The 16,375-nt window shown below is 40.5% G+C and overlaps 1 protein-coding gene across 1 annotated transcript in view; it reads right to left on the reverse strand.

Moving 5' to 3' along the window:
* Nucleotides 1-3,836: 3,836 nt before the first annotated feature.
* Nucleotides 3,837-16,375, reverse strand: part of LOC133658382 (cell adhesion molecule DSCAM-like) — a 302,795-nt gene continuing 290,256 nt past the window's right edge. The window contains 3 exon segments of the mRNA XM_062060368.1: nt 3,837-4,915; nt 12,726-13,028; nt 14,818-15,018. Of these exon segments, the coding sequence (XP_061916352.1) occupies nt 4,458-4,915; nt 12,726-13,028; nt 14,818-15,018 (962 nt within the window). The 3' untranslated portion in view covers nt 3,837-4,457.

Consider the following 16,375-nt stretch of genomic DNA (forward strand, 5'->3'; position numbering starts at 1 on the left):
CCAAATTAACACTCCTTGGAACTCCTGTTTCAGCGGCCTCTCTAACTCCCCGCCGCCATTGAGACTAACCAACCTGACTCGTGACACAGTTGAGGGACTTGCTGAACAACCTCCCTCAAGACCATCCAGAACCACACAGCCCCTTGTGCTAAGTGTCACTAAAGGGGGTCTAGCAAAGTGGTAACTTTAAGACTTTAATGTGGGGCGTTCTTTATAAGTTTTGTACAAGTAATAAAGATCTTATTAGAAGATCTTAAAGGGGGACTTGTGGGAAGCAGATCAGAATCATATCCATATTTAAGTGTTACTTCTTTCTAAACTCCTATAGTCATATAAAGAATAGCTAGTATTCTTCCTTCTTTTGAGTCTCATAGTAAGGTGTCGGCCTTCTAGATTGGAATGTGTCAGAGTAGAGATAACTCGGAGTAGTCTAAACAAAGGTAGTGGGGGCGAGGGACAGAGGGAAGATCACGGGACTTCCGGGGGTTTTGAGGGGAGACCGATCTGGACCGGGCTAGGGAACGCTTGTGTACTGAGATTGGTCTCACGTTTGTCCTCTAAGCTTGGAGAATAAACCACAAAATACCAACTACTGCCTGTTGATTGAATATAAACATCAGCTTATTGCCATTAAAAGAATCTGGGAGAGACTAGCAATTTGAATTCCCCATTGGAGGAATGCTGGTCAACGCAACAATATCTAAAAATAAATGATACATAAAAAAAAAGGATTCATAAAATACTTTACATAAATATATATTTTTTTATATTATCAAAAGGGATTATTTTTTGTTTAAATATTAGGACAATAACAAACAGTTACTAGAAGGGAATGTAACTAATGCAATGTAGTCTGTTGGACGATACGGTATATATTGATAGAATGTAAATGGCTTTATAATATTAAAATTTCTCAGAATTCCAGGTTTTCCGGGACATTTTTCCCATTCAAAATGAAATGGCAATTTTCCAACTTCCACCATTTCTTCATTTTTCAACCGATTAAAACCATTCTACCTTCAACACATTCCACTCATCCTGGACATGTAAACTATTATTTTTTCAAGTTAAAAAAAATTCAGGAATTCTCTGAATTCTCGTTTTTTCAAACCCTTCTTTGACCCTTCTGGCGACTACTCCTTCCACATTTTTCAACCCACTTCAAGCGTTCTACCGTCCAAACATTCCTCTTAATCAGGACAAAAAAACTTTTTTTTTTTTCGAACTGGAAAAATTCCCGGTTTTCCCGAAATTCCAGGAATTCCTTATTACCATTTCTCAATAAAAAATATTACTACCTCAACATTTCTCGACCGATTTGAAAAATTCCAACACCAACCATTTCAACTCATTCAGATCATTCAAGTTTTTTACCAATTTAAAAAAAAATCCCCCTTTTCCCAAAATTCCCAAATGTTTTGGAAATTCCCATTGAAATCAATGGGACATTTTTCAAAGTTCCACAATTCCCACATTTTTCATCTGATTCTAACAGTTCCAACTAAAACCTATTCAGCCTCTTTAGGAATTGTGTGCTCTATTTCAACAATTATTAAAAAAAAATCCAGGATTTCAGTTCAACGTCAGCATTGGAGCATTCACACGCAATTCCTTCAGGAATTGCCTCATCTAGTTGTAAGCTTTTTCTACTTACAGTCCCACGGATTCCCACTGGAAGTCAGTTGCACAGAGTTGACAGGGTTTAATATGTTTTTTGCAGTTCTCCAATATGTACTTTTGTTGACTTTTCAGTCGCTCCAATCCTCGCCCTGCTCCTGCACCCGGCCGCTCACTGTTAAAGACAACAGATGATTAGTGTAACACGTACCACCTGTGCAAACTAATCATCTGCCAGCTGTGTCTCGCCGTCAGCACATGCCACGCCCCCGTCTGATGGCGCTCTGTTTTCAGCACCATGGACAGAGGCGTTGACCTTTACTCCTGCAGCGCGCTGATCACAATCTCCTTCCACACTAGTATTAATATTTGACATTTTTTAATCCATCATTTAATCCGTGTATTACTGCTGGGTACGAAAAGATATCTCTGTTAAATATTGCGCTTGAATGCTGAAAGCGGAACTAAAATGCTAACAGTTAGCACACTAACCCGATAGCATCAGGTAACAAAAAATGCGTCCAAAACCAAGATATAAGACTCTGAGGTGTATAACTTCAAACAACGCTAACATTAGCATGCTAACAGTATGGATGCATCAAGTACCAAAATATCTGTGAGGTGTATACCCATAGACATCATAGATGCCGCATAGACCGCTACTGCCTATTGGTGCTGACGAGATGCAGGGCGGCCATCTTGAAAGGGGCAACATCTCCATCTGCTGACAGGCTTGATGAATTGTCAGCGCATTTAATGCATCACAACTTTCTAAGTACTAAACTGTTTTTTTTAGCTTGGTTTATAACGATTTCGCTGGAGGGCATTAATACAATACAAAATGTCAGAATAATTGTGTCTAAGTTATCACAAAACTTTGTGTTTCAATGAGTTCCCGGCGAGAGGACAAAAGCTGTCTTTAATCCTACCAAGAAGAAGGCTTGTAAAACTCCACTGTGTAGGATGGGAAGCAACATGAAGGTGTTATGATTCTTTGGTGTATTGTAATCCACAGAAAGATTTTGTCTTGACCCGAGAACTACAAAGCGGAGAGGGAGCAGGACCGGACTCCCCTCGAGGCGACCTTTTCTTTGAACTGTTCTGTAACCAAAGGCGCTGGCTGTTTACGACCCCCGTACCTTAGAAACAGCCGTTGCCATGTAATCAGGGAACGTCCAAATAAAAGAGGAGGCGTACAATCTTTCGTCAGAGCGGGGTGAGACTGTGCAAGAGTACAGCCCAGGCGTCTCTCCTCAATTGAGCCAAATTTAATTCTGGCTCTGTTTAATTCCTTGCTTCTTGTCTTGTTTAATAGATGCCATCAGTGTTTGAACCTGACACAATAAACTCTGATTTACAAACTCCAACCAATACTAATGTTCACTCTGACTTGTGAAAAGTAATCCCCTGTCACCTGTTTTCCACGGTCCGCCGATTTAAGCAAAAATATGCAGAACAATGATTTGACGTCGTGTTTTTCCTCGTTGAAACACCAGTAGAAGCCCATCACAAGTTGGCTGCCAAAGGTTCCTGCGCCACAGCAGCCGATGATGTCTGTGTGTATACCTGCAAAATTTACCAAAAAAAGCTAGCACGCTAATGTTAGCATGCAGATATGCTAACATTCGCATGCTCAAAGTAAGCATGCAGTACCAACATTTATGACTGTGAGGTGTATACCTGCAGTCTGCTAAAAAGCTAGCATGCTGATGTCAGCATGTTTACAGTACCAAAGTATATTACTTCGTGGTGTATAGCTGTAAAAAAAAAAATAGCATGCTAGTGTTAGCATCCTAACATGCTAACATTTGTATGCAGGGAGCATTTAGACTTTGGAATACTCTGAATCGGTTGAGAAATGCAGCAACTGGAAAGTTAGAAAATTGCCCATTCATTTAGAATAGGACAAAATGTCCCAAAAAATGTGCAATTCCTAGAAATGTGAGAATTTGAAAAAATAAAAAATGGTAGCACGTGTGTCATGAAGTCATGACTGAGCTAACATATCGAAAATGGTTTCAATAGGCTGAAAAAGGTGGGTGAAGAAATCAGATGAAAAATAGGGCGAAATAATATATAGATTATTATTGTGTGAACGTTTTTCAGTTTAAAATAAATAAATAAAATACTGTTGATAATAGCAAATGTGCGACTAACACATTACATCATTGTGTTGTGTTGGGCTCAAGCCAAAGGACTCAAAAACAGGAGTGTGCAAACATGACTAAGGACTTTATTAACCAAATCATTTCCCCCGTAATATCCACAAATAAAAGTGATCTCTTTATATATATTCACATTGTATAATTATTTTTTTTCATAGTGACAAAAAAAAAAAAAAAAAGAACCTCTCTTGTGATTCCCCCGCCATGCAGTCGGTTGATCGGCGTCGGCGTCACTCTGCTAAAAACCTCCTAGGGTTTTTAGTCAAACAATGAAAATAAACCATGAAATCCTTCAGATACTTCCTCCATTACACTTTGTCATTTTTTAAAAATATTTTCTTTTTTATATAACAATCATAATAATGACTATAATTGATATAAATTCAATAGGTTTCTTTTTTTGTCTTTTTTTAAACTTCTTTCGCAATTATTAAATAAATCATTTTGGCAATCCTCGTATGTTCGGAATAATAGAAAGTTCGAGTAGAAAATAAAAACTGTGAGAGAAGAAAAAAAAAAAAAAAAAAACACAGAAGAGGAAAGAAATGGCGGAAAGAAAGGCGGACAGAGTGAGAGCGAGCGAGAAAAGCATCACCATGTCAGAAAGGTCTTTATGTACAAGCGTGGAAAAGTATCCATGGTCCAGCGGCGCGTCACGCCGGCGGTGTGCCAGCGTTATACCAGCGTGTACGACTTGGCGTACGGGTTGTTGCTTTGCTTCAGGTGTCCTCTGGAGTCCAGCAGGGACTCCTGGGAGGTGCTCAGCTTCGCAGCCTGTGCTTGGGCCAGGTCCCCGGTGGGCGGGGCCGCCTCCGCTCGGACCTCCCCTCGAGCCTCGCCCCGCTCCCGGGCATCCCTGTGCGGGAGGGTGGACGCCGTTCCGGGCTGCCACTGCTGCACCTCCCTGGGTGAGGGCACCTCCATGGGGGTGGGCTCCATAGGCGGGGGCCTCTTCAGGGTGCGGCTCCTCTGTGGCTCCAGGCAGGTCTGGCCCATGGCTCCGCCTCTTGTTTCTCCCGTAGCACCGGCGCTCACTCCGGCGCCGACGCTACTCGCCCCCCCGCCTCGGGGCACGCCGCGATTCAAAAGGAAGTCCATGCGCAGGTAAGGCGGCAGGTGGACCAGCTCCCCTCCTGATAGACCACAGAAATCATCAATGTACCACTTTCCAGTTCATCAGCCACTAAATCATTCAAACCATCTCCTAACATGGTAGACAATAGGTCAATAGGTCAAAGTTGACCAACTACAAGGTCAAAATTATTTTGCAAAAAAACCCATCAAGTCATATCTCGTATTAACGGCCGTGATGAGATCTTCACATATTTGGAATCATCTTGTCAAGATGCTCTCATAAAAAGACGTAATGACCAAAAACATGCTTTCGGCGATATTAGGCACTACTTTGCTGCCATGGTTCCGTCAGTCTACCCAGGGCAGCTGTGGCTATGAATGTAGCTTACCAGCATCAACGTGTGAATGTGAGGTGAACGAATGATGGGTTCTCAGTCCTCTGCAAAACGCAGTGAGTGTCTAGAAAACCGCTATATAAATCGTATCCATTATTATTATAATTTAACCACTTTACATGCATTGACACAGCATATATCAATATCCCCTTTAATGCACTTAAAAAGGTATTATTTTGGCAATTAAAAGTGTATGAAAAAAAACTATTCTGCATAAAGTAACATAATGTTACTGTACCTAAAGGCATCATTTTAACAGCATAACATTGCAGAACATAGCATAACAGAACATAGCGTAACACCGAATGCTTCTCAAATAGTGGAGAGTATGCTTGAACTGTGCTCGTTAAAGACTGATTCACACGTCAACTGCTTCAGCTGTGAAGTACGCAACCTTTTGACCCGAATGGTCGCTTCTTTTTTAGTTTTTTTAAACCTCTTCACGCCAGGCTGCTCCCTAAGATGATCAAGGTGGATAAAAAGTGCTTGGCTGCTTGCTTGGGAAGGTTAAAGAATTGTTCACCTCAGCTCCGGAAGACATCCAATTAGACCTGAAAGTGGAGGTCCTCAAAGGAGACTTAGGGCCTGATCCACTATGCTACATTTTGCTCAAGTATAAAAACTATTAGTTTGCCTGTACAATTGTAAACAATTGTACAAAAAAGTGCAAAAGTGGTGCAGATAAGAATGTTTTGTGTCACCATGGAGACACTCAATATTCATGACATCATACACTCCAACAGACCAACCTGTGCTGTTTTGTTATATTGTGAAAAATGCAGCGGACACATTTAATACGAACCACTATTTCTCAACAATATAGAAGAGCGCTCTAGAGCAGTGGTCCCCAAACTTTTTGTAGCTGTGGACCGGTCAACGCATGAAAATTTGTCCCACGGTCCAGGGGGGATGTTTTTTTTACTTCTTTTATTTTTTATTTTGTCATATGGAAATACAATCATGTGTGCTTACGGACTGTATCCCTGCAGACCGTATTCATTATATTGATATATAATGTAGGAACCAGAAATATTAATAATAGAAAAAAACAACCCTTTTGTGTGAATGAGTGTAAATGGGGGAGGGAGGTTTTTTGGGTTGGTGCACTAATTGTAAGTGTATCTTGTGTTTTTTAAATTGATTTAATTTAAAAAATAAAATAAAAAAAATAAAAAAATAATTATTTATTTAATTTTTTTTATTTCTTGTGCGGCCCGGTACCAATCGATCCACGGACCACTGCTCTAGAAGACAGAACCTATTTTCAGCATGCAAACGGTGCATTTTGGAAGGCGTCTGGAATCATCCAGAAGCAAGAAAATGCATGATGCAAGAAGAAAAAAACTATAGCCATTAAAAAAAATAGAAAGCAGACACTGAAAACTAACCATTTGAATTTGTTTTAATCAGCCCCTTAAAGGGGACTCACACTTTTTTCGGAATCATTCACAATCCTTTTGTGAGACAAGAACACATATTCATCACAGTGTGGCTAAAAGTAGTTTTTCAGCGTTAGCGCTTCCAATAACAATATTGCTAATACTTCGTTAATTTTAAATCACAAGATGTAAATGGTGTATTGTTGGCGGTTGTTGGATGTTTTTAGAGTGATTTCGAGGCAGAATGGATGACTCCCGTTGTCTGCTAGACGATTATTACAAACTAGGATGCAAAAAAAATAATACGTATGTGTTCTTGTCTCTTATAAGGATTGTGAGTGACAGGCACAACTACCAAAACAAGTACAGTTCCCCTTTAAGGCATCCAAAAGTTTTTTTTTTTCCCCAATGTTTAATGTTTTTGTTTCATAGTCCAAAATGTGTTTTTGCAGCACGATCGCTTCCTTACTCACATCCATTTGTGCGTAACTGTGCCAGTTTGCAAGCAAAAATGTGCTAGATATAGACGTAAAGCAGCGTTCACAGAACTGTTTCAGTCTTGGTAAATCACATTTGCGAGTGCTAAACTATTATATTTGCATGTCCTCCCATGTTATGTTATTACACACAAACCTTTAGTACGGGGGTCGGCAACGCGTAGCTTTTGAGCCACACGCGGCTCTTTAGTGCCGCCAATGTGGCTATCTGGAGCTTTTTCAAAAATGTATGACAATGGAAAAAGAAGAGGAAAAAAAACACATTTTGTTTTAATATGGTTTCTGCAGGAGGACAAACATGACACAAACCTTCCTAACTGTTAGAAATCCCACTGTTTACATTAAACATGCTTCACTGATGCCATTTTGTCCTGATTTCAGAAGTCCTTGAACGCACCGTAGTTTGTTTACATGTACAACTTTCCTTGACGGTGCCACAGAAAGGCATGTTTTATGCCACTACTCCTTTGTCTTTATTTGTCCATCAAACGTTTTATGCTGTGCGTGAATCCACAAAGGTGTTAGAATAATTATGTATATTTTATCACACAACTTTATGCTTAAGGGCTGTTGCTATAAAGTATTGTCAATTATGCTGAAGTGGTATTTTTGTATCTGTGCAAAGCTGGCAATCCAAAAGATTGCCAGCCGTCTCGATCAGTGTTGTGTCCAGACTCGGCCTGCTGACTGCCAAGGCCGAACATCGGGTACCGGGACGCAGACAAAGCAGAGACGGGGCGATAGCACCAGCGTCAACACATTTGCATTTTTGTATAATCATATATTTTGTCTAACTGGAGTTGTCGAGATTACCCCCTTCCCTCAGCGACAGCTTCGGTGATGTAACAGGGACCTCCCAGATAAATAGAGGAAGCACGCGGGCTGGACTTTTAGAACGTAGTTTGGATCTGTAACTAGAATACAGCCCAAATAACGTGTCTCCTCAATTGAGCAAAATTGAATTTTGTCTCTGCATGATTCTTTGCTTCTTGTCTGTTTAATAGAGGTCATCAGTGTTTGAACCTGACAAAAGGTGAGCTTTGTTGATGTTATTGACGTGTGTGGAGTGCTAATGAGACATATTTGAGACACTTGTGATTTAGGGCTATATAAATAAACATTGATTGATTGATTGATTTGGTCACTGCATGACTGCAAGCTAATTGATGCTAACATGCTATTTATGTATCATTATGCCTCTTATTTTAGGTATATTTGAGCTCATTTTATTTGTAGTTTCCGTTTCCTTCAACTTGAACACACACATCTTTACCTTTGGCCATTCTAAGCCAGTAATTTCCAGGAGTTATCTCACCCTCTGAAAAGCCTCCCTTTTTAGTAATGTTTTCCAATGTTGTAAAAATGTGTAGAATAAATATTACATTTCAGCATTTCTGTCAACGGAGTTTTGCATCAGCCTGCGACACATAGTCATTTTGATAGTAGGCTAATATAGCTAATATAGACACTTACATCTGTTGCCTTCATTTTAACACTTATATAAGGCTTTACATTTTTTGCGGCTCCAGACAGATTTGTATTTTTATTTTTGGTCCAATATGGCTCTTTCAACAATTTCGGTTGCCGGCCCCTGCTTTATAGGCTCATAATGTTGATGATTATCAGTGGCTTGATACATTTTAAAGATTGCACTGATAGGACTTTCAACTTCATCTATTCATATGAGCCTTTACAAAAGTTTGAATGAACTACAAAAATGTCCTGAAACAAACCACAGTAGCTTCACAGATTGGGCCCCTGATGACACTGAGGGCACCATGCTGCAGATACGACAGACCAACGCTCATCTTCCATCTTTGCCTTGGAGTGTGTGGCCCTGCGTTCTGACATCTCTTCCCGTCTCCATTTTTAGAACCGTTTCTGCCTAAAATCGACCACACCAAGCGGGGGAAATCTCATTAAAGTCAGACGGCGACGCGGGTTCACGGCGGGGCTCGAAGGGATTGTGACTCACGTTGCTATTATTATTATAATAGCAATTTTCATAAAGCTGATGTCATCATACCCGACACAGCAGTAGATCACCAAAATGGATGGCGCTATTTCTTTTTGTCATAATTAGCATTTTTCCACATAGTAGGTACCAATTCCAATTATTTTCTGTATGCAACCCCAAGAGGACCACATTTTTTTTCACGCCCCCCCCAATGTATTCATCTATTCATTTATTCATCCGTACAAACCACTGTATGAGTTGCTGGCACCAGCATTCTACACCAGGTGAGGTTGTTTTTGTCTCTTTGTGAAGAACGCACTACCGACCTGATAAGAAATAGAGAGAAAGAGATGATACGGTATTGCCTGCTCACGCACGCTACCTGGTGGTTGTCTGAGCACACTGCAGCTAGCCCTGGACAGTCACACTCCTTAATGCTTCAGTCACATGCAGGGTTCTCACAGGGACGAGGCAGAAATACTGTACATACAAACCCCTAATTATCAAAATGCTGTATAAACCAAATGTTAGGGGAATATTGTCCACCTTTAAAGGCTTACTGAAACCCACTACTACCGACCACGCAGTCTGATAGTTTATATATCAATGATGAAATCTTAACATTGCAACACATGCCAACTTATAAAGTGTAATTTTAAATTTCCCGCTAAACTTCCGGTTGAAAACGTCTATGTATGATGACGTTTGCGCGTGACGTCAATCGTTGAAACGGAAGTATTCGGACAACATTGTATCCAATACAAAAAGCTCGGTTTTCATCGCAAAATTCCACAGTATTCTGGACATCTGTGTTGGTGAATCTTTTGCAATTTGTTTAATGAACAATGAAGACTGCAAAGAAGAAAGTTGTAGGTGGGATCGGTGTATTAGCGGCTGGCTGCAGCAACACAACCAGAAGGACTTTGACTTGGATAGCAGACGCGCTATCCGACGCTAGCCGCTGACCGCACGGATGATCCGGTGAAGTCCTTCGTCGCTCCGTCGATCGCTGGAACGCAGGTGAGCACGGGTGTTGATGAGCAGATGAGGGCTGGCTGGCGTAGGTGGATAGCTAATGTTTTTAGCATAGCTCTGTGAGGTCCCGTTGCTAAGTTAACTTCAATGGCGTCGTTAGCAACAGCATTGTTAAGCTTCGCCAGGCTGGAAAGCATTAACCGTGTAGTTACATGTCCATGGTTTAATAGTATTGTTGATTTTCTGTCTATCCTTCGAGTCAGGGGTTTATTTATTTTGTTTCTATCTGCAGTTAAGCCCGATGCTATCACGGTAGCTCCATAGCTAAAGTGCTTCGCCGATGTATTGTCGTGGAGATAAAAGTCACTGTGAATGTCCATTTCGCGTTCTCGACTCTCATTTTCAAGAGAATATAGTATCCAAGGTGGTTTAAAATACAAATCCGTGATCCACAATAGAAAAAGGAGAGAGTGTGGAATCCAATGAGCCAGCTTGTACCTAAGTTACGGTCAGAGCGAAAACAGATGCATTCTGCACTGCACTCTAGTCCTTCACTCTCACGTTCCTCATCCACAAATCTTTCATCCTGGCTCAAATTAATGGGGTAATCGTCGCTTTCTCGGTCCGAATCGCTCTCGCTGCTGCTGTAAACAATGTGCAGATGTGAGGAGCCTTTCAACCTGTGACTTCACGCTACTTCCGGTAGGGGCAAAGCTTTTTTTATCAGTGACCAAAAGTTGCGAACTTTATCGTCGATGTTCTCTACTAAATCCTTTCAGCAAAAATATGGCAATATCGCGAAATGATCAAGTATGACACATAGAATGGATCTGCTATCCCCGTTTAAATAAAAAAAAATAATTTCAGTAAGCCTTTAAGCAGAATGGAACGCTTTTGTTGACACTAGCTTTGTCTTTCGTTCGCATACACATGATGCCTGTTATTTATGGACTCTCACACACATACAGTATATTATTTATTATTATTAATAATGGTGTCATGATATAAACTTGTAGTGAGAAGGAAGGACGAGAATGTGTGCGCTAGGCACACGTGTCAAGTTAAGTTTCTGTTTCGAATCCTGCTGTGAAGGCGGGGCAAATTGTGTGGTCAAGAGCATGGGAAGACGGGCAACTATTTTAGAGACGGCTTAGACCAGGGGTCCCCAAAATATTTAACTCAGGGCCGCATTGGGTTAAAATAATTTGGCCTGAGGCCGTATATATATATATATATATATATATATATATATATATATATATATATGTATATATATATATATATATATATATATATATATATATATATATATATATATATATATATATATATATATATATATATATATAAAAAAAAAATATATATATATATATATATATATATATATATATATATATATATATATATATATATATATATATATATATATATATATATATATATATATATATATACAGTAATGATTCTTAATCGATTAAAAAAATGTGATATTTATTTTCCAATCTGTCCTGTCCAGCCACTCAGGCAAATCATATTGTTGATGTAGATGATCATATCTGCTGTACAGATTTACTTTAGAAAAGAGAAATGTTGGATACTTCTCTTCTTGCCTTATTTGTATTTGACTTTACTAAAGGTTCAGATAGAATTGTATTCAACAAAACCAGTTTTCTTTTCAGTAATATAGAAATTTACCACATCTGTTTATCTATTTTTTGGAGGAATGTAGTTAATCATAGAACTGGCACCCAATGATATTAAAAAGTATTGATTTCGAATCGAGAATTGTTTTGAATCGACTCGTTACCATGCGGTACCCAAAGATTCACAGCCCTACAAGACTGGTATAAAAACATGGCCGTCATGAATCAAAATTTGGCACCCATACTAATTGTCTAAAAGTTATTGAGCATTTGTCTAATGATGATACACCTTAGATCAGGGGTGTCAAAGTCAAGGCCTGCGGGCCAAATCTGGCCCGCAAATGAATTATCCATGGCCCCGGGATGATATTTGATTAGTATTAGAACCGGCCCGCAGGCCACAGCCACCTGCAGCTGTTTTGCACGCACCAATACTCCATCAGTGTTGGCGCTAGGAATTTTCAAAATGGGGTTCCAGGGACCCCATCAACTCATAAAAATGGGGTCCCACCGTACATTTTTGGGGTCCCGCTTTTTTGTAAGCGTTTTATAAACAAATGATAAAGTATGCATTATGCTGTTATATCTCACATTCTATATTGTGTTTTGGAAAAAGGTTGTCATAAACGTTACTTCATTCATTAAAAAAAATAATACAAAAGAAAACACATTTTTATGCATATGTAAATGTATTCAGTTATAAACATTAATTCACTTTCTTCTTTCCTTCATGGATCTAAACTTTACCGCTGCTGGTATTTTTTTGTATATTTTTATTGTAATATTTTCAGAATATGTTTGCTTATTTTTGGCCATATTAATACAAAGAAAACAATCTGAAGTTTTCTTTATTTGTTAGTTTTAATGCCATGATATTAATAGTCCATGCGGCCCCTAAGCTAAATGAGTTTGACACCCCTGCCTTAGATGTTCGCTGTGTTACATGCGTGCCCTTTTTGACCAGAGCCCACAGAGGGCGCCACAGTGAAATGACCATGCGGGAGAAAAAAACGACATCCTTACCAGGTCTGTGAGCCTTTGGCGCGGCCATGTTCATAACCCGGCTGACGTCCTGAGGTTTGGGTGGCGAAGCGGTGAAGCGGCAGATGCCCGACTCGGACGGCGTGCTGGAGGTCAGGCTGTCGGTGTAGTCGTTGGTTCCCGCCGTCATCTGCTCCGACGACGTGTCCGAGATAAAACACTCGGTGATGGTGAACTTTGCGTGGCGGAGCTGCTCCTCCATCTTGGCGTGCTCGTAGGCCCTGGCCAGCTCCTCGTAGGTGGAGGAGGCGCTCTCGGTCGACACCATGCTGCTTCGCGCTCGATCTGAGGGCGGGAGCATGCATACGTGTGCTGCACATGAGAGAGCGTACCTTGAACTTTTCATTTGTGGATTATTCCAAGTCAATTGTTTATTTCTATTATGCAAGGTGGCAGTTATCATTAATAACTGGTAGGAGGAGCGATCACATTAATTAAATGAGACTTTTATGTTAAATTTGCCTGTGCCCATGTATGAGCGAGCGTACCTTGGGCTATGACTTCTATTTGAAGTCTTTGTGTTTATTTTTATAATGCAAGGTGGTGGTTATCATTTATAACAGGCAGGAGGAGCAATCAAATGAATAATATTTCACGTTTATGCTAAGTTTGCATGTGCCCATGTGTGAGCAAGCGTACCTTGCGCTATGACTTTGTGGCTTATTTGAAGTCTTTGTGTTTATTTTTATAATGCAAGGTGGTGGTTATCATTTATAACAGGCAGGAGGAGCAATCAAATGAATAACATTGCACTTTTATGATACGTTTGCATGTGCCTGTGCACAAACGAGTGTACCATGGGCTTTTAATTTCTGGATTACTTTGAGTCATGTGTTAACACTTCGAGTGATTTGATCATTTCTATGATGCAATGTGGTGGTTATCAGTTATAACTGGCAGGTAAGGCAATTACATGAATAATATTGCATCCTAATGCCACATTTGCATATACCTGTGCATGAGGGAGCGTACCATGGGCTATTACCTTTGGAGTTATTTGTTTATTTATATTATGTGAGGTGACAGTTATCATTTATAACTGGCAAGAGGAGCAATCAAATTAATAATATTGCACTTTTATGCTACATTTGCCTGTGCCCATGCATGAGCGAGTGTACCATGGACTTTTAATTTTTGAATGCAATTCCTATGATGCAATGTGGTGGTTATCATTTATAACTGGCAGGTAAAGCAATTACATTAATAATATTGCATCTTTATGCCACATTTTCATATACCTGTGCATGAGCTTTTACCTTGTGGAGTTATTTGTTTTTTTCCATTATGCAAGGTGGCAGTTTTCATTTATAACTGGCAGGAGGAGCAATCAAATGAATGATATTGCGCTTTTATGTTACGTTTGCATGTGCCCGTGCACAAAGGAGCATACCATGGGATTTTACCTTGTGGAGTTATTTGTTTAATTATATTATGCAAGGTGGCAGTTATCATTGCTACCTGGTAGAAGGAGCGATCACATTAATAAAACGAGACATTTATGCTAAGTTTACATGTGCCCCTGCATGAGCGAGCAGACCATGGGCTTTTAATTTGTGGATTACTTCTTGTCATTTCTTTCTTTCTGCTACGCAGGATGGTTGTTATCAGCTAGAACTGGCAGGGGGAGCAATCTCAATAATGATATGACATGTTTACACAGTGTTTCCATGTGCCCATGCATGAGCCAGCCATAGGCTTTGACTCTGTTGCTTATTTTGAGTTTATATGCAAGGTAAGGGTTATCATCAATAACTGGCGGGAGGAGTAATCAATGGCATTCAACACATGACGGGACTAAACTGTAGCTGAGTATATACTCAGGCTAGCTTTCTTTTAGTGGACTGCTGCATCTTTTATTATGCATGGTGGTAGCTATCAAAAATAACTGGTGGGAGGACTAATCAATTGCATTAATTAGAATACTGTATGAGCAGGTGCACATACATGTGATTGGACTTTGTGGCTTAATTTATGTTGTTTTGTTTGTATAATGCAGGTTGGTTTTTATTGTTAATAACTGGTGGGAGGAGTGATACCGATACACAGCACACCTTTCTAGGCTTTCTGGTCCTACCTGTGTCCTGTGAGGGGCTGACACTGTAGCTGTCGCTCTCCTTGTCCACAGATCCAGTGGCGCGCGGCGTGGGCAGCCTCCAGTCTGTGGTCAGCGTGTGGGAGGAGCTGGTGGGGTGTGGCCTGTTAAGAGTCCACTGGCTTGCGTAACGGCTTCGTGCGGCGGCAGGGCCGGCTTTGGCAGTGCGTCTGGCAGTAGGGTCTTGTGTAGGAGGCAGAGAGGGGTGGAAAATCAGTTAAATCCTCACAGTAGGTGTCCCAAAATACTGTATTCATTTTAAGATGTGTAGTGAAGCTTGACTTGTTTTGTCATGTTTGGTGCTCATAAACAGACTCTAAGGCAGGGGTGTCAAACTTGTTTTGATTTAGAGCCATGTCACAAATATGGCTGCCTTCAGAGGGCTGCTTGTAACAATAAACATATACTTTAGTTTTTCACAGGCCACATAAAATGATGTGGCGGACCACTTAAAATGACTTGGCAGGCAACAAAAAATAATGTAGCGAACCACGTCAAATATTGTAGCGGCTCTCATAAAATGGAGTGGCGGTCTACATAAAATGACAAGGCAGGCCACTATAAATGATGTGGAAGGCCACATAAATAATGTTGCGAACCACATAAAATAATGTGGCAGCCCACATAAAATGGAGTGGCGGCCTACATAAAATGACAAGGTAGGCCAAAATAAATGTCGCGGAAGGCCACATAAAGTGATGTTGCGAACCACATAAAATAATGTGGCAGCCCACATAAAATGGAGTGGCGGCCTACATAAAATGACAAGGCAGGCCAAAATAAATGTTGTGGAAGGCCACATAAAGTGATGTTGCGAACCACATAAAATAATGTGGCAGCCCACATAAAATGGAGTGGCGGCCTACATAAAATGACAAGGTAGGCCAAAATAAATGTCGTGGAAGGCCACATAAAGTGATGTTGCGAACCACATAAAATAATGTGGCAGCCCATATAAAATGGAGTGGCGGCCTACATAAAATGACAAGGCAGGCCACCATAAATGACGTGGAAGGCCACATAAAATAATGTTGTGAACCACATAAAATAATGTGGCAGCCCACATAAAATGGAGTGGCGGCCTACATAAAATGACAAGGCAGGCCACAATAATTGACGGGGAAGGCCACTTAAAATGATGTGCCGGGCCTCATAAAATGATGTGGCAGGCCACAACCACTGATGTGGAGGGCCACGTAAATAATGTAGCAAACCACATAAAATAATGTCGGGGCCTCCATAAAATAATGTGGTGGGACATTTAAATCGCATGGCAGACCACTTTAAATGGAGTGGCGGGCCATATGAAATGGTATGGCAGGCCACCATAATGATGTGGAGGGCCACATAAAATAACCTGCCGGGATGTTTAAATTATATGGCAGACCACATAAAATGGTAGGTGGGCCACATAAAATGACATAGCAGGGCACAATAAATGATGTGGAAGGCCACGCAAAGTGATGTTGCGAACCACATAAAATAATGTGGCAGCCCCAATTAAATAATGTGGCGGGACTTTTAAATTACATGGCGGACT

This window comes from Entelurus aequoreus, linkage group LG10 (genome assembly GCF_033978785.1).
Source record: "Entelurus aequoreus isolate RoL-2023_Sb linkage group LG10, RoL_Eaeq_v1.1, whole genome shotgun sequence".
In the NCBI taxonomy this organism is placed as follows: domain Eukaryota; kingdom Metazoa; phylum Chordata; class Actinopteri; order Syngnathiformes; family Syngnathidae; genus Entelurus; species Entelurus aequoreus.